At 45.4% G+C, this 21,030-nt stretch overlaps 1 protein-coding gene across 1 annotated transcript in view; it reads right to left on the bottom strand.

Annotated features, from left to right (window-relative positions):
- arhgap18 (Rho GTPase activating protein 18) overlaps nt 1-13,889 on the bottom strand; it is a 72,813-nt gene extending 58,924 nt beyond the window's left edge. The window contains exon 1 of the mRNA XM_070884442.1: nt 13,774-13,889. Coding sequence (XP_070740543.1) covers nt 13,774-13,889 — 116 coding nt within the window. The remainder of the gene's footprint in view (nt 1-13,773) is intronic.
- Between the last annotated feature and the right edge of the window lie 7,141 nt (nt 13,890-21,030).

Here is a 21,030-nt window from a genome sequence, read left to right as displayed (position 1 = left end):
CTACGCTGTCCGAAGTCCTCTCCTCTGTCCGGGTACGGCTCGCCTAGAAGGCCAAGTGCAGCGAACCCCGAAACCGTGATTCACCGGCAACTGTCTAAAGGGATTGGTGAGCATAGCCCCTGAACCCTCAGAGCTATAACTTAGTTAGTTAGGGGAATTGGGAGGGGGGAGGCTGGGATAACTTGTGTAAATGTATCTGCATTCTCCTCTTTACCCCATTTAGAGTTTAAGCTGTATTCTTTTCCCCACAGGCTGTAATTTGACATTTTATTCAATGTGTTGTACCCCTCAGTGTGTATTGGTCTGTGTGTGTTATTAAAGGTGTGCCTTTTACTTCTTTTTAAACACAATAAAGCCATACCTGCTTCCTACCTTGAAACCGATTGTCTGTCCAAGTCTGCCACAGTCCCTTCATAATTCCAGTGTCTAGAACCAAGGGTGTGGGAGCGATTCGGAACCGCTCATATGAGGTCAGAAGGGAAAGCTGACCCCCTGCAAACCACCCCTTACAGTTGTACTGTGCATATTTAATTTTAAAACATGTGGCACATTAAACCAAGCCACAATCTGAAGCGTTATCATTCATTCATTAAAGGACACGCAAGAAACAACAATAGCCCAAGAGTTATCCGAGTGTGAATGAAAGAACAAATAACCTGGGGGTTGAAATTACTATTTGCATTAGTATGACCTCCAGTGGCTTCCCTTTTTTGTATTCTAATGATGCCATGTGCAAAAAAGTCATACATTTTGGGGCTTCCAGTTGGTCAGTAAATAATGCTGAAGTAAGGTGAGATTCCAATGATCAAAATGACATGTGGCACTGATGTGATATAGAAGACATGTCACATTGTCAGCAGAAAAAAATCAATTCTGTGAGTACAGGGAGTGCATTATGAGGCGTAAGTCACCTGTTCATTGAAGCTGCAATGTGGTTGCTGCGGGAACACTAGCTTAGGGTGATTTTGTTATAGTGTGCAAATTAAAGAAAACAGCTTAAACATTTAGTGGATGCTACTATTTCTGTATAAATAGCAGAAAAGGTTCCATAAAAGTGTTACCACGTGGGTATTACCTCGTAGGCTGAATGAAGCAATCCATGGTATAAATTCTCATTTTAGGATCAAAAGGTGAAATCAAACAACTTTTGAAGTGAAGCATTTATCTTCCACCATGATGAACAGCATAGAATATTGGAGCAAGGGAATAAGGGGTTTTGGGGAGTGGGCAGGGAAGTGGACCTGAGTCCACGACTGGATCAGCCATGATCGTATTAAATGGTGGAGCAAGCTCGAGGGGCTGTATGGCCTATTCCTGCTCCTATTTCTTATGTTCTTATGTTCAATGAGGATTGTGTGAGCTCCTACAGAAACTCCTTCAACTACCTCAACAGGAAAGACGTGCATTTCCTGACTCTTCGGATTGTATGTGACAATGTGTGCAGGATCCTTCACATCAACACAAGATATGCTGGCGGAGCACCATCTAGACAGGTCGAGATTGTTATGTCTTGGATAAGGAGTCAGACTAGGTACTGCAAGCTCAAAGTAAGTGTGACCGTAGTCCTTTATTACAGATCTCAGAGTGCCTCTCCAGCCTGTGAGGCCTCCTTATATACAGGTGCTCCCAAGGGATTGTGGGATCCCAGGGGATAAGCCCTCTGGTGATTAGACATGGTAATTACAGGTTTACATACATAACAACACTTCCCCCCCCAAAGAAAATAGTGTAACTATTTACATTGTGAGTCGATCTGGGGTCTTCCTTTCCCTGGTTGATCGTCTCGGTGCAAATGCTGGTGTTGGTGAGTCATTTGTTGGGCCTTCGCTGGGCTGCTGTGCAGTTGGCCTTGCTGGACTGCTGGGGGTGGTGAGGCTTGCTGGGCTGCTGCGGGTGATGGGTTCTGCTTTGTGGTCAACCGCTGGGTCGGTTGCCACTTGTGTGTGTGTGTTAGAGGGTTAAAAAAGGTAGAGTCTATTGTGGGTTGTTCTGGATAGTCCATAAATCTGAGTTTGGTTTGGTCCAAGTGTTTTCTGCAGGTGAGTCCATTTGCGAGTTTGACCACAAACACCCTACTCCCCTCTTTGGCCAAAGCAGTGCCAGCAATCTGCTTGGAACCTTGTCCATAGTTCAACACCAATGCAGGATCATTTATTTCAATTTCGCATGACACATTTGCGCGATCATGATATGTATTCTGTTGAAGCCGCCTGCTCTCTACCTGTTCGTGTAGATCAGGGTGGACTAACGAGAGCCTTGTCTTAAGTGCCCTTTTCATGAGCAGTTCAGCGGGAGGGACCCTGGTGAGCGAGTGGGGTCTTGTGCGGTAACTAAGCAAGACTTGAGATAAGCGAGTCTGCAGTGAGCCTTCAACTACCCTTTTCAAGCTCGGCTTGATTGTTTGAACTGCTCGTTCTGCCTGACCATTGGACGCTGGCTTAAACGGGGCAGACGTGACATGTTTGACCCCATTGCGGGTCATGAATTCCTTGAATTCGGTACTGGTAAAGCACGGCCCATTGTCACTTACAAGGACATCAGGCAAGCCGTGCGTGGCAAACATGGCCCGTAGGCTTTCAATGGTGGCAGCGGATGTGCTTGCCGACATTATCACACATTCAATCCACTTGGAGTACACATCTCCAACTACTAAAAACATTTTTCCCAAGAATGGGCCTGCATAGTCAACATGAACCCTAGACCATGGTTTGGAGAGCCAAGACCATAAACTTAGTGGTGCCTCCCTGGGTGCATTGCTTAACTGGGAACATGTATTACATTTGTGCACACAGGACTCTAAGTCTTCATCGATACTGGGCCACCACATGTGCAATCTGGCTATCGCTTTCTTCATTACTATGGCTGGATGAGTACTGTGGAGATCACTAATCCACAGTACTCTAGGCCAACTCCCGTGGAGCACACAGTTTTTTACTAAGGACATTAAGGGGTCAAGGCTCGTCCAGGTTCTAATCTGTCGGGTGGTAACAGGTAATTGCTCACTTTCAAATGCTTCCATTACCATAACTAAATCTGCAGGCTGTGCCATCTCCATCCCGGTGGTGGGCAATGGTAGCCTACTGAGAGCATCGGCACAGTTTTCTGTGCCTGACCTGTGGTGGATGGCATAGTTGTATGCGGACAATATGAGTGAGGGAGGTGGGTGGGGTGGCTTGACCCATCCACCTCCACGGAGGTGTGTGGGGGGCCTGACCCATCCACCTCCATGGCACGAACCTGGTATTGCAGTACTTCCAGGAACGGTGCAGTGGCTCTCGGCCTTTTGACTAAGAGCATTGACGCAGAGTGATCCTTGATGTGTGCAAGGTGACCTCTGGCTTTTGTGATTTGACAAAGAATTGGAAAGATTGGCAACGAAAAATTAAAAAAAAAAAAAAATATGAGTGCCTATCTCTGTATGCGGACGTATGCATTCGTATTTATCCCCATATTTTCAGAAAAGAGGGATATAAGCGGCTTATGGTCGGTTTCCAATTCAAATTTGAGCCCGAACAGATATTGATACATTTTCTTTACCCCGTAAACACACGCTAACACTTCTTTTTCGATCATACTGTAGGCCCTCTCAGCCTTAGACTTCTGGTTGCATAAGCAACCGATTGCAATATCCCAAATTCATTAGCTTGTTGCAACACCCACCCGACCCCGTACGACAACGCATCACATGCTATTACCAAACGTTTACATGGATCGTACAACACAAGCAATTTGTTTGAACATAACAGCTTCCTAGCTTTCTCAAAGGCATTTTCTTGGCTTTTACCCTATACCCATTCATCTCCTTTACGCAGTAAAGAGTGCAGGGATTCGAACAATGTGCTAAGACCCAGTAAGAAGTTACCAAAATAGTTCAGGAGTCCTAGAAACGACCGCAACTCCGTCACGTTCTGTGGTCTTGGTGTGTTTTTGATTGCCTCCGTCTTCGAATCGGTGGGCCTGATGCCATCCACTGCGATTCTTCTCCCCAGGAACCCCACTTCAGGTGCCAGGAAAACGCACTTCGAGCGATTTAGCCTGAGCCCCACACAATTAAGCCGATTAAGAACCTCCTCCAGGTTCTGCAGGTGCTCGATGGTGTCCCGACCTGTAACCAAGATGTTGTCCTGGAAGACCACGGTGCGCGGGAGCGACTTCAGCAAGCTTTCCATGTTCCTCTAGAATATTGCCACGGCCGATCGAATCCCAAACGGGCATCTATTGTAAACGAAAAGACCTTTGCGCGTGTTAATGCAGGTGAGGCCTTTCGAAGATTCCTCCAGCTCCTGCGTCATGTAGGCCGAGGTCAAGTCCAGCTTCGTGAACGTTTTCCCTCCCGCTAGCATCGCAAATAGGTCGACTGCCTTTGGTAGCAGGTATTGATGCCGCAGTGAGAAACGATTGATAGTTACTTTGTAATCATCACAGATTCTGAAGGTGCCATCTCCCTTGAGGACTGGAACAATTGGACCGGCCCACTCATTGAATTCGATCGGCAAAATGATGTCTTCTCGTTGCAGCCTGTCCAGCTCGATCTCCACCCTCTTTCTCATCATGTAAGGTAACGCTCTCACCTTGTCGCGCCCCCGGAATCAAATGGATCTGCACTTTTGCTCCTTGGAACTTCCTGATGTCTGGTTCAAACAGTGAGGGAACTTGTTTAGGACCTGGGTACATGAGGTGTCGGCAATGGAGGAAAGCGCTCGGACGTCGTCCCAGTTCCACCGTATCTTTCCCAGCCAGCTTCTGCTGAACAGCGTGGGACCATCGCCCGGTATCACCCAGAGTGGTAAATCGTGCACCACTCCATTGTAGGAGACCTTTATGATAGCACTGCCAATGACGGGAATCAGCTCCTTTGTGTACGTTCTGAGTTTGGTACGAATGGGAGTCAGGACTGGCCTTGAAGCCTTGTTGCATCACAATTTATCAAAAGTTTTTTTACTCATTATGGACTGGCTTGTGCCCATGTCCAGCTCCATGGACACCGGGAGTCCATTTAATTCAACCTTCAGCATTATAGGGGGACACTTTATGATAAATGTGCGCACCCAATATACCTCTGCCCCCTCGGTCTGAGGCTCTGGTTCGTCATGATCCACCATGGATCTGTCCTCCTCTGCAACATAGTGATTTGCAGGATTAGCAGGGTTTGCAGCTTGCCTGCACATATGTTGGAGGTATCCCATTGTTCCACAGCCTCTGCAAACGTATCCTTTGAAGCGACATGAATGGAATCGATGATCACCCCCGCAGCGCCAACAAGGTGTTAATTGCCTTTATTCACCACCCTTGATGATGGACTCTGAGTCATCTGCGGACATGCAGCTACAGGCGTGTAAGTCCTGCCCTGTACATTTCGATTCGAAAAAAACTTTACTTTGTTCACAGTACTTGCAGCAGCACTTGTGTGCTGAGAAATTTATTTGGTATTGTCACTAGTGGAAATAAACGCTTGGGCTATCGCTGTGGCTTTACTCAAGGTTGGGGTCTCTACAGTCAAAAGTTTGCGAAGTATTACTTCATGGCCAATGCCAAGTACAAAGAAGTCCCTCAGTGTCCTTCTAAGTGTCCTTCAAATTCACAATATCCTGCAAGGCGCCTTAGCTCGGCGATGTAGCTCGTCACTTCCTGGCCTTCAGACCTCTTGTATGTGTCGAACCGATACCTCGCCATCAGAATGCTTTCCTTCGGGTTTAGATGCTCCCGGACCAGTGTGCACAACTCATCTTACAACTTCGCTGTGGGTTTTGCTGGAGCGAGCATTTTTTCATGAGGCTATACATTGGTGCCCCGCAAACGGTGAGGAGGATCACCCTTCATTTGACAGCGTTCCCTTCTCCTTCCAACTCGTTGGCCATGAAGTACTGGTCAAGTCGCTCCACAAAGGTTTCCCAATCATCTCCCTCTGAAAATTGTTCCAGGATGCCCACAGTTCTCTGCATTGTTGCATTGTGGTTCGTCATTTGTATCTTGTCGGCAGTTGTTATGTCTTGGATAAGGAGTCAGACTAGATACTGCAAGCTCAAAGTAAGTGTGACTGTAGTCCTTTATTACGATCTCAGAGTGCCTCTCCAGCCTGTGAGGCCTCCTTATACACAGGTGCTCCCATGAGATTGTGGGATCCCTTGGGACTCCATGGGATAAGCCCTCTGGTGGTTAGACATGCTAATTATAGGTCTACATACATAATAGAGATCAACTCTGCAACATGCTCCAGCTCATGTGTCATGCATAGTTCTAGCCTACCGAGCTCTGTACAACTTTGCCATTCGAAATGACCTGCACTCAGAGGGCTTCTCACTGACAGCTGCAGGGAGCATGTGAGCACACCTCATCACTGAAGTCTTTTCTTCTGTATCACACAGTCTAACCTTTGACACCAAAGCCGAAACTCCTTCTCTCCCGCCTTCAAATAAAGGAATACCTCTTCATTTCAGTACCCATCCTACAACATGACAACACATCAGTCCTCTTTGCCTCTACATGATCATGTCAATCATCATCATCTGATTGACTGAGTCAGCAGAAAATTAGTATACCCTTTCCTCTACGACTCTAACCTCCATGAATAACAAAGTATGACAACAGTGCGTACACATTTTATTACAACAAAGTCCAAAGTGAACACGCCAGCCTACTCTTTCCTAACACTGTGCATTCCCTGGGTGCCTACACGTGCTTATCTTTTACCTATTCTAATGCTTCTCCTAGGTGCAATCTGAGTGCTAGTATCGCAAGAGGTGATTGGCTGCTCATGTTGTACAAAAGGGTCATAGGTCTGAGGTGGCCCTCATTTTATGGCAGCTGGCTCCTGGCAGGTTTTGTTAAACTTTTAGTCACTTTGAATCTACGTTTACCTGTTTTCTAACCCAAAAGGGCAACCTCATTAGAATAGTGCAAGATAATCATTTTTCTTTGTTCTTTCTATGCTATGACACCAGCTGATTTACAGTAAAAAGCCCTTTTCCACCTTAAAATATAACTCCCCCAACTATATCTGCTGCTGAGCCACCGCAGGACCTATATGTCCCTCTTAACCATGCAATTTCAATGATTGTCATGTGCACAACTCTGCAGACTTCTGCACATTGTGAGAATACTGAGTTTTACGTGTGTACATATTGTGCATACATCCAATGAAATTGCAGCGCATTGTTGGCTTGAAACAAAAACAAGTCAGGCTACTAAAAGGCTGTTTGTGAAGCCTGCCTCCAGCATGCTGACAGTCATACTGATTGTCAGTGTGAAGTGCTGATGGCTGGCATGTATGTGAACCAGAGAGCACAATAACCTACGATGATATGCTACGCAGCAAAAGAGAAAAACCTCTCTGCAAGTGAACAGTTTGTTTTTAACAGGAATTTGGTGCTTGCAGGAGATGCCTTCTCAGTATTCTCACAATGTGTCCTCAAAATGGAGTCAGTAGTCAGACTGAATGCTCGGAGAGGAAGGAGTTAATGCTAATTAAACCATGAAGCCTTACACAAACAAAACATTCCATACTTTGGACAGAAAACAAGTCAGCAATACTACAAGACAGCTCATTAAGGCGCTCATTAAAATTATTTGGACCTGTGTGCGCTCCTTCATTGGCAAGACCCGAGGAACTAAGGAGTAAATGAGCGAACCGGATTTGGCCGGGCCGCCAACAGGCAGCCTAGCACCCGCTCTTGGGTGCCAGGCCACTAACCTGGCCGAAACCCTCTCTAGTGGCCCAGTGGACTGAACTTTAAAAATCACGCAGGCTCTCTCCTTTAAGTGAAGGGGAGAGCCGTGGTGACGTGGTGCCGTGATAACTGACAGCAGCGGGCACTACGCACCCCCCAACTTCTGCTCCTCTAGTGTTCTCATCTGCCCCCAGTGTGCTGAAAAAAAAAACAAAGAGCGGAATTTCGCTCAAGAGGTCACCTCATCCACCGCAAAACAACAGAAACGGGGTGCGTGCGCCCCGTTTCCAGCAGTGGCCAATTTCGGCCCTTGAGGATATATAAGTTATATTTTTGATACTAAAGTCTTCAGTTTTCAGTCTCACTTTAGTTCCAGTTCTTTTAGTATTTCTTGTAGTAGTCTTTGTGTAGTAGAAGGTATAGTAGTTCTGTGTCTAGTAGATGCAGTAAGGTATCTCTGTAAAATCAGAAACTGCATCTCCAACAGAGTTGGTTACAAAAGTTAAGACTGCATGGTTATATCAGTCAGATACAGGCAGATACAAGTGTATCATTTAGATCTTGTGGCCAAAAATTCGGTTCAGGCGGTAACAGCCACAGGGCGGGAGTTCCTGCACCAGGCACAGAAGTCCTGCCCGTGAGCTACCCCCGAGAGCTTACTGCCCCCGAGAGGAAATGGAGCGCAAAAATTTTGTGCCAAGGGACGTGAATTTTCCAGCGTTACGAGGTGCGACGCATAGCGCTGGTGGGAAGACAGGGTCTCCCCTTCCATTCAAGGGGAGGGCCAAGCTGCCGACTATGCAGGAGGGAGATGCTAGACCATCAGGGAGCCGGGTGCGGTAGCAGCAGCCCGGCACACAAGCGGAGTGCTGGGCTGCAAGATCGCGGCATGGATCCTACAATCTGCAATGAAGAAGGCAGCAATAAGTCAGCCATTTTTAAATTTTACCATGACTTAACCGAACTGCCCTTGTAACTGTTGTTATTTATAGCAGCAATTAAGCTTCTCTACTAATTATCTGTATACTCAATCTTTCAGTGCTGCTAACTGTGATTCTATGGTTAATAAACAATCATTATTTTATGACTTTATTGTCTGACTTCTTTGCTGACAGGCAAGGGGTAACTCATTCGCTTTGTAGCTGTGCAAATCCTGATGGGAAGTTGGGAGTGGAAGTACTAATATAATCTGAATGTTTTGATGTAAGATAGTTCAGTGGGCTAAATTTAGGCATCATTCACTCTTAGGCACAAAAGTTTGAGGCAAAAAGTTTTTGCAGGAGCGCAAGAGTATCACTGGGCACTATGCAAGTGAAGCCAACGTGAACTTCTGGTTTAGCGCTCCAGGAAGGAAGTGGAGCATTTCCCTTGGAGTGCTAAACCAGGCAAGAGGGGCGGTCATGGTAGAGTGCTGCACAATATTCAGTGCAGTGCTGCCGGGATCAGAGGCTCCTTCCCTCCCTTAAAGAGAAGGGCCATTGCTACAGTCTCTGCAATAACATGACTCCCCTGCTCGCCAACGATAGTCGCGATCCACAACGATCAGCACCAAGCACTCCAGCAGAATACTGGGCTGATCAATCGCGATCGAAGAAAATGTAAAAAAAATGCACAGAGGGTTCATAAAAGATTTTTCACTTACCTCACTGCCGATCCATTTAAATACCGCTCCCCGAGCGGCCGTCCTACCTCACAATGCCTCCTGCAGCCGCCGATGTTGACGCCCGGCGATGCTGCAGGGGGTGGAACCGAAGTTCGCATCCAGGATGGTACCAAGGCGCTGCGCACCGAATGATGTCACGATCTCCGGGCCGCAGGAGATCATGGCATTAGGGTTTACCGCCGCCGCTAACCTGCAAGGCAAGTTTGTGGTTGTGGTACTCTCGCTGCGTCGGTCACATAGCCGGTAGTGTCCCGTTATCGCCCCCCGGAGGTGCTAACGGGAGGAACACAGAAGGCCAATTTCTCCCCCAAAGTGTTTAGCAAAATAGAAAGACCTTAAAGTTTTATCACAACATTTAATTTAATAGCTCAATTTTCAAAAGAAGGGAGAAAGTACAGACAATTATAGTAGGTGTAAGATTAGCACAACTAAAGAATGAAGTCACTGGCCATGGATGATGACTCAGCATAGGTGAAACCCAAGCATCCCAGAGCACATGAAATGCCCAACACTGCATCAGCAAATTGGAAGGGAGGAATATCTTATGCTCACATCATAAAGGGATAGTAATGGAAACTTACCAGTGATATGTTTAATATAGACTAAACTTAATCTTGCTAGGGCTGTACTGTAGTCTTGAATACTGTTACTAAGCAAACCCCAGCTAATGCTGAGATATTGGGGGAAAATTTCCTTGGGGCTCCTCCTGCTCCACTACCGTAATTTTGGCAGAAGTATGCCAGAAACCTGACTTACACATGTAAATGGGTTTGCACCGAAGTTATGGCGGCAAAGCAAGAGAGGTGCTCATGAAATTCACCCCCATTATTGTGTCTAAAATGGTTTGATTGATATCACATTTCCAGTTACGTAATCCTCAATATTTAACCTTGTGGTGGTGTTAATTTCATTATCATAGATGTTGCTAAATAAAGTAATGTTAGCTAAGCATAATCTGTGTTTAACTCAGTCTTTGATGACTTTAGCAAATAGGAGTTAAGCTACATTTCATTCTGTGTCATACAACGTCCTGATTTGGCCTTTCAAGATCATTTGAACTCGGGTATGTGGGCAGCCCAAAGATAAGCCGATTTAGAAAGAAAGCATTTATATGGCACCTTTCGTGACCTCAGGATGTCTCAAACCCCTTCACAGCCAATTACATACTTTTGACGTGTAGCCATTGCTGTAATGTAAGAAACGTGGCAGCCAATTTGAAAACAGCAAGGTCCCATAACAGCAAGTTGATGGTTTAAATATGGTAATATTGCTGTTCTTCAAATAGTGCCATGGGATCTTTGACATCCACCTGAGTGGGCAGACAGCACCTCAGTTTAATATCTTCAGAAAGACAGTATCTCCGAATATATAGCACTCCCTCAGTACTATATTGAAGTGCCAACTTAGGTTATATTCTGCAACTTACTGAAGTGGGGCTTGAACCCACAATCTTCTGCCTTAGAAGCAACAATGCTACCACTGAGCTATGGCTGACACCTCAAGTTAGTTGGTAGCATCACATGTTGTATATATAAAATTACATATAAAACCCTCGGCATTAATGATGGCTGCCAATATAATTTTTCAGTGTGTGCATGTTAGGAAAAAGGGGAAGATTTATCAGAAACTCTAATTAATAAAGACAACATGTTTGAATTTATGATAAAGTATTGCCTTGTATTGTACAGGATTTAGAGTTCATCAAAGACCTGAAATTTCTGGGATATAGCTGTGTAAAGATAATTTATTGTAGCAGGGCAGCTAATAGCATCTGGCATTAGTTAAACTTGCCCTTGGATGTTCAAGCTTTTACAATTTTTGTGTGACAAGTTGCTGAAAGTGAGAGCTGAAACATCGCAGCGAAGAAACAGGGCCTCTGGGATCTGAGTGAACAGTGTAAAGAACTGTATATCTCTTCAACCAATCAAACTGAATGGCTGTGAAATTAACAGCACAGGGACTGAGAAGGAAGTGTAAGTTAGAATGGGTGAATTCAATGTCAAATCAGGTAGAGAGAGAGAAAAAAGGAGAGGGAAAGAAAGATTGGATTAAGAGAGAAGATACAGAAAGGAAAAGTAAAAAATTATAACATTTTACATTTTTAACATCTCCAACAATTAAAACCTGAAAGAATGAGATTCCACATTCTTAGTTAATTTTCAATGTCAGAGAGGTTGATTGACTAATTAACATTTATCACATTGTTAAAAAGGGTGCTTAGACTTGAAATAACAAGACTTAACTTTCTGTAGTGAGTTTAGTTCGTATGTACTGCGCAAATACAGCAACTTCATGACTTCATGCTGTTCAATTAATTTCAATGATGAGACAGACAACGAGATGCCATTTTAGCAAGAGCAACTCGGATAGCGACTTCTGGATATTCAGGTTTAACCGCGCATCTGCCTCTCACTAAATAATGTCGAGCGCCATTAGCCGCACCGTTATTTTGACAGCAAATTCTGGCCCAATGTAAATTTAGCAGGCAGTAAATTTGGGACAGAACCCAGTTAAGTTAAATCCCCACTACATTTTCCACTTAAAAAAAGTGCTGCTTGAAGTGGGAGCATAATACTTACTGTGATGAAATGCAAATGAGGGAAACATATCATATAATGTAGTTTCCCCCATTTAGCAATACCTATGTGTCCAGCATTGCTACGACCCTCAAGTGAGATTGAAATTTATTCCGGCAGTTTCCCAAAGGCAATCAATCACAGAGCTTTCAAGAAATGAGCATATGGAACCTCGGGTTCTAATTTTCTTTTAACTGCGGCAATTCACTACAGTGGAATCTCACCTGAGCCGGGCGTCTCATCAGCACTGCCCACACCATGTAACTGTTTCTGACCTCAGGATATGGACTGGTGTCAGGATCTTGGGTGGGGTGGACAGAAGTTCCACCCCACCCAAGATCCATCCCCAAGAAATTCCTGGGCTGATAACTATGTCCTGGAACACTGAGAGTACACATGCTTCTGACAGAATCCTTTGTAACAACTTCAGAAAGGTGACTCCAAATCGATTACACTGACCCCCCCCCACCCCAGTGAGAGCTCGACATAGGAGGGTTAAGTAAAGGTGTATTCTTGCTTTACATCTTGGGCCAATGTCTTCCTGCTGGATGCTCTGATTATCTGGTGGAAGTAACGAAGGGCCTGCTCCAATTCACTGATGTCACACTGTGTGTTTTTGACTAGTCTTGCTACTTATATTGTTCTATCCAGAGATGGTTGTAAGTGCATTGCCAAAGGTGTGGAGTCCTCCACAGTACAGTCTATGGAGTCACCTTTTGTCTTCAAGCCAGTTGTTTGCTCTGCTTTATCAGGCAGCTCATTATTATCATTAACGTCATTCCTTCCTTCTCACAAATGAATGTGACTGGCTCTTTCAATTAAGAATTCAAGGACCTGGATGTCAAATGAGCATCTGAAAAAAATTATCTTATTTGACTTTGAATTATCAATGAACAGAAGGGCGGAGAAATTGGATGGCTCCGGCCTGCGATCCTTGCACGAGATTGGAAGTGGAGCCTTATTTAATTTGTCAGGCAATAATCTTCAGGATTGCTATGGAGCTGAGAGGAGCACTTCTGCTCCTCCTGGCTCCATATTCAACTAAATATATTTTTACAGAACTTTACGCCTGTAAAATGGGAATGTCTAGGTGATAACAAGGGCTTTCCAGGAGACAGAGCAAATAATTCATGCATTTACTTCATGCAATGCAAATGATCATGAACATTATACTGGAGATTTTTAAGATTTTACTGAATACTGCAGGTAGGAAATGCTATATCAACAGTAGTGCTGTAAACACAGAGTATTACTTTATGTTTGTGAATGACCAACAAAGGCTAGCAAATAAATGCTGAAATGTTGTTCTGAGGCACATCAAAATAAAGACGACTGAGATTTGAAGTAGATGTGATCTACAATGGCATGTGAATGTAGCAACAGCAAACACAACTTGAACACCAGTGCCTCCTAAAAATGCAGCAATATTTACAATTTGTCTGCAGTTGCTTTTTGAGGAAATAATTAAAGTGAATTTCTGCTATATGAACATAGATTCCTAATTTCCAGAATATATTCTCGACAAAAAAAAGTTCCAACAGTTTTGCCTCACTCCAAACACTTTATAGTGTACTTCCACAGACAATCTAACCCAGTAAGACAAGCACGTTCATGTTTAAAATAGGCTCAATCTATGTGTCACAAAATCTGGATAGCAATCAGTTTTGTAACAACGTGCTATTCCAGTGTTTATGGACAGACAAATACTGAAATACTGGAAAAGTTTTTTTGAAAGCTTTGCATCATTGATCAACAGTAATCAGCCACAGCAGCTGAAACCTTTGCACTGTACTGACATATTGAAATATGACTAACGCACAGGCATGTTTTAAAGTGTTGAGATTCTTCTGAAGCATAAAATTCCTACCTCGGTGAAGAGAGTTCTGTTTCCTCCTTCATGCTGTTCACAACACCGTTGGTGGAATCATCATTTAAATGGTATCCTGTTAAAACTACACTCTGAGACGTAGGCAGTAGATCCATAATGTGTGAGGCATAATTTCTGCTAGTTATTGTTCAACTGGACACAGCATAAAGCAGCGTAGGGTAATAAAAATCCTTCCTTGCCTGGCAACGTGGATCATTTCCATACTGAAACGCCACCCCTACAATTCTGGGACAGTGGGTAGGGCTAGTGTCTGAAAAGCTTTTTGTTGTTCCAAACAAGGAGCAGTAATGATAAAGACACTGAACTTCGAGCGTACAGCTGTAGTCCTGTCATTACTGAATTTCCAACAGTGGTATATGTTTTCCCTCTCATCTTTTATAAGAAAAAGATATTTAGAGTTGTGAAGGAAACTAATATTAAAGAGGTAATGTCAACATAAAGTATACCATTTAAAAATAAGATATCAGCAATAAACAGTAAGATTATTCAGTTTTTTATGTGTTTCAATTATTTTTTGTGATTGTTTGGTTAAACAAAAAATGCTCTGCTTTCATTGAGGGGTCTGGCTTGGAAGAACTATTGATCTAACAATGTGAATGGAATGTATTGGCATACAAGTTTGAAATCTCTGAGTTATTGACGAGCTTTGGGTTAATGATGTGTCTTTGCTGATTGTCTTTTCATTTAAAAAAAAATCTTTGTTCTGGAATGTGGACGTCGCTGGCAAGGCTAGCATTTATTGCCCATCCCTAAATGTTACTGCAAATGTGATGAAATGTAATATTTGGGAATGGAACACTTTGGACACCCTTGTCAGAATCAAGTATTCCTAGGTCAGATATCGCATGAAAAATGCTCTGTAAACCTTCTTTTCTATTGTCCAAAAATCTGTCTGAATCCTTACCTCAGCATAAAAGCTATTTTTGTGACATCTTTCCACACACTGTGCATCGTGTTCAATCATGGACCAAACTAATTTGTGGAGGAAAAATTCTGCAAAGATTCACTCTATTCCACCTGCCCCTCCCCTCACAAAAAATCAAATCAAGCAAAACTTCAATCTAACCTTTTATCCTACATATTGGGCTGGATTTTCGGTTCTGCTCATTTCGGGGCGGTAATGGCGGTGGGGCGGTAAAGTTTGCACCCGGGAACAATTTGTGCCTCAGTCAGCAAAATTCGGCAGCTGGGCCCTGAGTGTGGGGCGGAGCGCTAAGGGAGGTGTTGTACACCTCTCTTAGGGTGCTAGGCTGGCTGAGCAAGCGAAAATCCCGAGCTAAACAGCCAATCCCAAAGCATGCTAAGAGAAGCCTGGGGAGAAAAAAAAACGGAAGAAAATCCACCAAAAACATTACCAATAAATGACTCACACCATCAAAACATAACCCGCCAAAAAAAACAATCACACTTACCTAAGGTCAACATTACTTATCTCACTGCGGCCGCTACAGCTCAGACCGCCTGCTTTCACAGGCAATCCCAGCAGGGCATTCTACAGAGTGCTACGGATCGGGCGGCAGCCAAAAATTGAGCAGGTGTCACAACCAGGGGTGTTGTACACCAGCTCGCCTCTTCCGGGCGGTAATGCTCTGCACCCCGCCGAAACCGGCACCGAAAGTCCCGGCGGGGCACTGGAAGCTGGCTGCCCACCCGAAAGTGCTTATCGGCGACAACAAGTCAAAAATCCAGCCCAATTTAAACTCTTACACCAGTTGTTTTCCTTGGCATCACCCATCCTCATGTTCCACACATCATTTAATTTTATCCTTATTGACCTCAGACATGTATCTAACCAGATGTTTGTCATGTATTTTTAAAAGATAATTAATTAATTTATACACCACTAACATAATGAATTAATTGGGCCTTTGCTAACTGTTTTATCTGGGAACATTCCACATATACACAACTGTGTGGGGAAAAAAAAAGTCACCCAATCTCAAGTTTTGCTTGAGGCTTGTTCATTTTATACTCATGTCCTCTACTTCTACCTTTATAATCCAAGCTAAACCATCTACATGCATCTACAATATTTCTCTCAGAATTTTGATAGTAAAACGGCACACATTATTTAACATTCCAACTGTAGATTCATCATTGTTATGTATAAGGTCAAAATATTATTGAGAAGCATTCCAGCATATAATTAGCTTTTTTGAAATGTTTTATCCGGTGCTCAATAATCTTATGTTTGTTAATTGACATCCCTTTAGCATGTACATGTGCCCCATTTCCTTTTTGTGTACATAACCTTCAATTTAATCTACATTAAATCCATTTCCCATTTAATGGGTGGTTGGTTTAATTGCTCCAGATTCCTCTGAATGTTATCAATCTTTCTTATCCTTGCCACCTATTCACAGGTTGATGCAATCAGAAACTCTTATCATACTAATGGAATTTATAATGGTTAGTCATAGATTATATGTTTCCAGGGAAAAGGGTGCTCGGATGGAAGGGAAGATTAGGGAATGAGTGATAACAGCTGCTGAAAGCATTTGGAGGGATGTTGGCTCACCGAGTACGGGCTGCTCCTGCACACTCTCAGCCTTGCCATCCTCGTCTGCCGTCCGGACACGCCATGGTGCAACATCTTGCCGTCCGGAGGAGGCGGGGGTCCTCGATGGAGGGCACTCTACGCGGGAGTCCTCCCACTATTCATCGGGGGCTTGGCCTGGAGGGTGGTGCACGGAGCAGTCCCGCGCAATAAATTTTCAAGTCGGTTCACGGGCTCCCAGGCCGCCTGCAATTTCTGCGGTCTGGAAGAGTCCGTGTTCCACGTTTTTATGGAGTGTGCGAGGTTGCAGCCCCTGTTCCATTATTTAAAGGGGCTGCTCCTCAATTTCTGGTTGCACTTCAGTCCCACACTCCTGATCTTTGGGCACCATGTGCGGAGGGGAGCGGGTAGGTCCGAGGGCCTCCTCGTAGGACTGCTCCTGGGCACGGCCAAGAGTGCCATCAGCCAGTCCAGGCAGCCAGCGGTCGAGGGGGTCGTTCAGCCTGACTGCCTGCCTCTCTTCCGCGCGTACATCCACGCCAGGGTGTCCCTAGAAATGGAGCACGCGGTGTCCACCGGTACGCTCGCGGCCTTCCGCGAGAGGTGGGCACCGTAGGGACTGGAGTGCATTATTAGCCCCGGCAACCAAATTTTAATTTGATTTTACATTTTAAAGTTTAATTTGTTTATTGCTGTATTTTTAGTGTCCCCCTCCCCTTTTATAGGGAACACTTGTAAAATTTATGATTTTATTGCCCCAAAAAAATCACCAAAAAAAACAAAAAAAAAAGTTTTAAAAAAAAGGGCAGTTGAAAAATGTTTGGAGTGTCCCCCAGATTGGAGGGCACTTTACTTAACTGTTTTTGTTATCCAACCAAAAGAGTTGTTGGCTCACCGATAGTGAAGTAAGTGTTCTTTGATTGATTCTTGGGAAATTTGAGCCAATGAGAATCTTTTTGGTAACAGACACTTTGTGGAGAATTTTAACCCCTCCCCGCATCCCCACCCCCCCTCCCCCCCCGCCGCCCCCACATCCCCCTCCACCCCAGGACGGTGGGGAGCAGTGGGAAAATGAAACCTGACCCGAACCTGCCTCAAATGTATCCATTTCCAGTTTTAACAGAGATAAGTTAGGGGGCAGGCGACTAACCTGTTCCACGGAGGCATCAGATTTAAAATATGCTAATAAGGCTGTGTGCCTCAAATTTTAACAGATATTTAGTTATAACGTCTGCAGGCCGGGTTTCCCAGGGCTCGGAAACCTGGCACCTGAAGGGAGTTGAGAACAGCTGGATCCAGCAGGTAAATGTCTTTCCAGCACTGCTTGTGGGCCAGGAGGAGCAGGAGTGCTTCCCCCAGCCCCTCAAGGAAGCCTGTTTCCCTCCCCATGATCTACCCCCGACCAAGATCTCCTCTCCAACCCATGGTCTCTGCAACCCCCGCACCTGCGATTTCTCCCTTCCTCCCTCCTCTCCACTTCCTGGCTGACAAGGTTCCTGAAAAGCTGGAACTGACACTCCAAAGACCGTCCTGAATAAGAGATCTATGATGAGGATTATTACTTTATGGTGACTGAGTAAGGTAAATTCCAAGTGATTTTCCCTTGTTTTGGCAACCATAAATAAACATCTTATTGTACTATACATCCATATCAGCGAAAAAATATGGTGTTCTTTAAACTCAGAGAGAAAGTCTTGATAGCATTCTGGGAGTTGCAGTGCTTTGGATTGCTTGCCCAGAGTGACAGTGATGCACTCTTGGAATTATAAGAATGGATTTTCCTCTTCAGTCACCTGCAAAATTGGCATTCTCCATGGTACACTCATAATAAAGGATAAAACTGAGTACTGTGTTCAATGAGCAAGTGTGACCTTAGCTCCTTTAATTAGACTCCAGAGTGCAGTTACCTCGTGGGTGGCCTGCTTATATACCTTGCTCCCAAGGGATGCTGGGATCCCTTGGGGCTCCAACAGGTGGGCCCTCTGGTGGTCAGGTGTCATACAGGTTACAAGGGGTTAAATGCATAACATCACTCCCCCGTGAAGTCAACAGTACACTTATTTACAAGGTGAGATGATCAGGGGTTTTCCGCTCCATTGTCAATTGTCTCGATACAAATGCGGGTGTGGGTGAGTTGGTCAGTTCTTCACTGGCCTGCAGGGTAGCTGGCCTTGCCAGGCTGCTGGGGATGATGAGTTCAGCTTCGTGGTCAACCATGATGTCGGTTGCCACTTGTGTGTGTGTTGGAGGGTCAAAGTTGGTGGTGTCTTCTTCGGGTTGTTCGTAGCTGTTGGTGAACCACAATTTAATTTGGTCCAAATGTTTTCTGTACATTTGTCCATTGGCCAATTTGACCTGAAACACCCTACTCCCCTCTTTGGCTGTGACCGTGCCAGCGAGCCATTTGGGACCATGTCCATAACTAAGCACAACACAGGATCATTGATCTCAATATCGCGTGACAAATTTGCACGGTCATGATACACACTTTGTTGATGCCGCTTGCCCTCCACGTGATCGTGGAGATCAAGGTGGACAAGAGAGAGACTTGTTTTTAGCGCCCTTTCCATGAGCAGCTCGGCTGGGGGAGTTCCGGTGAGTGAGTGGGGTCTGGTGCGGTAGCTGAGCAGCACTCGGGACAGCCAGGTCTGCAGGGAACCTTCCGACACTCGTTTCAAGCTTTGCTTGATGATCTGAACTGCCCGTTCTGCCTGACCGTTGAATGCGGGCTTGAACAGGGCAGTTGTTTGATCCCGTTGCAGGTCATGAATTCCTTGAATTCAGCATTGGTGAAGCACGGCCCATTGTTGCTGACTAGGACATCAGGCAAGCCGTGCATGGCAAACTTGGCTCGTTGGCTTTCAATAGTGGCCGTGGATGTGCTTACAGACATTATTGCACATTCAATCCATTTTGAGTTAACGTCCACGACAACCAAAAACATTTTGCCTAGAAATGGGCCTGCATAGTTCACATGGATCCTCGACCATGGTTTGGAGGGCCACGACCACAAACTTAGTGGTGCCTCTCTGGGTGCATTGCTCAGCTGAGATCAAGTGTTGCACTGGCGCACGCATGACTCTAAATCTGAGTCGATGCCAGGCCACCACACACGGGATCTGGCTATGGCTTTCATCATTACAATGCCTGGGTGGGTGCTGTGCAGTTCACATATGAACGTATCTCTGTCTTTCTTGGGCAAGACCACGTGATTTCCCCACAATAGACAGTCCGCCTGCAGGGACAACTCATCTTTGCGGCTGTGGAACGGCTTAATCGCCTCCTGCATCTCCGCTGGGCCACCGGACCAGCTCCCATGGAGGGCACAGTTTTTTTAAACCAAGGACAGTACAGGATCCTGGCTGGTCCAGGTCCTGATCTGGCAGACCGTAACGGGGGACTTCTCATTCTCGAATGCTTCCATGACCATGAGCAAGTCCGCTGGCTGTGCCATTTCCACCCCAGTGGTGGGCAATGGCAGCTGACTGAGAACATCTGCGCAGTTCTCTGTGCCCAGTCTGTGGCGGATTGCATAGTTGTATGCTGACAGCGTGAGTGCCCATCTTTGGATGCGGGCAGAGGCATTGGTATTAATCCCTTTGCTCTCAGAGAACAGCGATATGAGCGGCTTGTGGTCAGTTTCAAGCTCAAACTTGAGGCCAAATAAGTACTGGTGCATTTTTTTCACACCGTAAACGCATGTCAGAGCCTCTTTTTCAATCATACTGTAGGCCCTTTCGGCCTTAGACAAACTCCTGGACGCATAAGCGACCGGTTGCAAAATCCCCGATTTGTTAGCCTGTTGTAACACACACCCAACCCCGTATGACGACACATCGCAAGCTATCACTAATCGTTTACAAGGGTTATACAAGACAAGCAGTTTTTTTGAAAACAACAGATTTCTGGCTTTCTTAAAGGCAGCCTCTTGTGAATTCCCCCATACCCAGTCGTCTCCCTTGCGCAGTAGCACATGTAAGGGTTCTCGTAGGGTGCTTAACCCAGGTAGGAAATTACCGAAATAGTTAATGAGTCCCAGGAGCGACCGCAGCTCCGTCACGTTCTGTGGTCTCGGCGCGTTCTTGATGGCCTCCATCTTGACATCGGTGGGTCTGATGCCGTCTGCTGCGAATCTTCTTCTCAAGAACTCGACGTCCTGCGCCAGGAAACACACTTCGAGTGTTTCAACCTGAGCCCCATGCGATCCAACCGACTAAGAACCTCTGCCAGATTCTTCAAGTGCTCAATGGTGTCCCGACCTGTAGCCAGTATGTCATCCTGGAAAACCACGGTGCAAGGAACCGACTTTAGCAGGCTCTCCATGTTCCGCTGGAAGCTAGCCACGGCTGACCGAATCCCAAACGGGCACCGGTTACAGATGAACAGACCTTTGTGTGTGTTGATGCAGGTGAGACCTTTCGAAGACTCCTGCAGCTCCTGCGTCATGTAGGCTGAGGTCAGGTCCAGCTTGGTGAACATCTTCCCTCCAGTCAGGGTCGCAAATAGGTCGTCTGCCTTGGTTAGCGGGTACTGGTCCTGCAGCAAAAAACGGTTAATCGTTACTTTATAGTCCCCACAAACTCTGACCATGCTGTCCTCCTTATGTACCAGGACAAGCGAACTGGCCCAGTCATTGAATTCCACCGGCGCGATGATGCCTTCTCACTGCAGCCTGTCCAGCTCAATTTCCACTTTCTCAGGCATCATGTACGGTACCACCCGTGCCTTGTGGTGGATGG

Source organism: Pristiophorus japonicus, chromosome 7 (genome assembly GCF_044704955.1).
Source record: "Pristiophorus japonicus isolate sPriJap1 chromosome 7, sPriJap1.hap1, whole genome shotgun sequence".
Taxonomy (NCBI): Eukaryota; Metazoa; Chordata; class Chondrichthyes; family Pristiophoridae; genus Pristiophorus; species Pristiophorus japonicus.
Note: the sequence above shows the minus strand (reverse complement) of the source record. Positions and strands in the feature narration are given on the sequence as shown.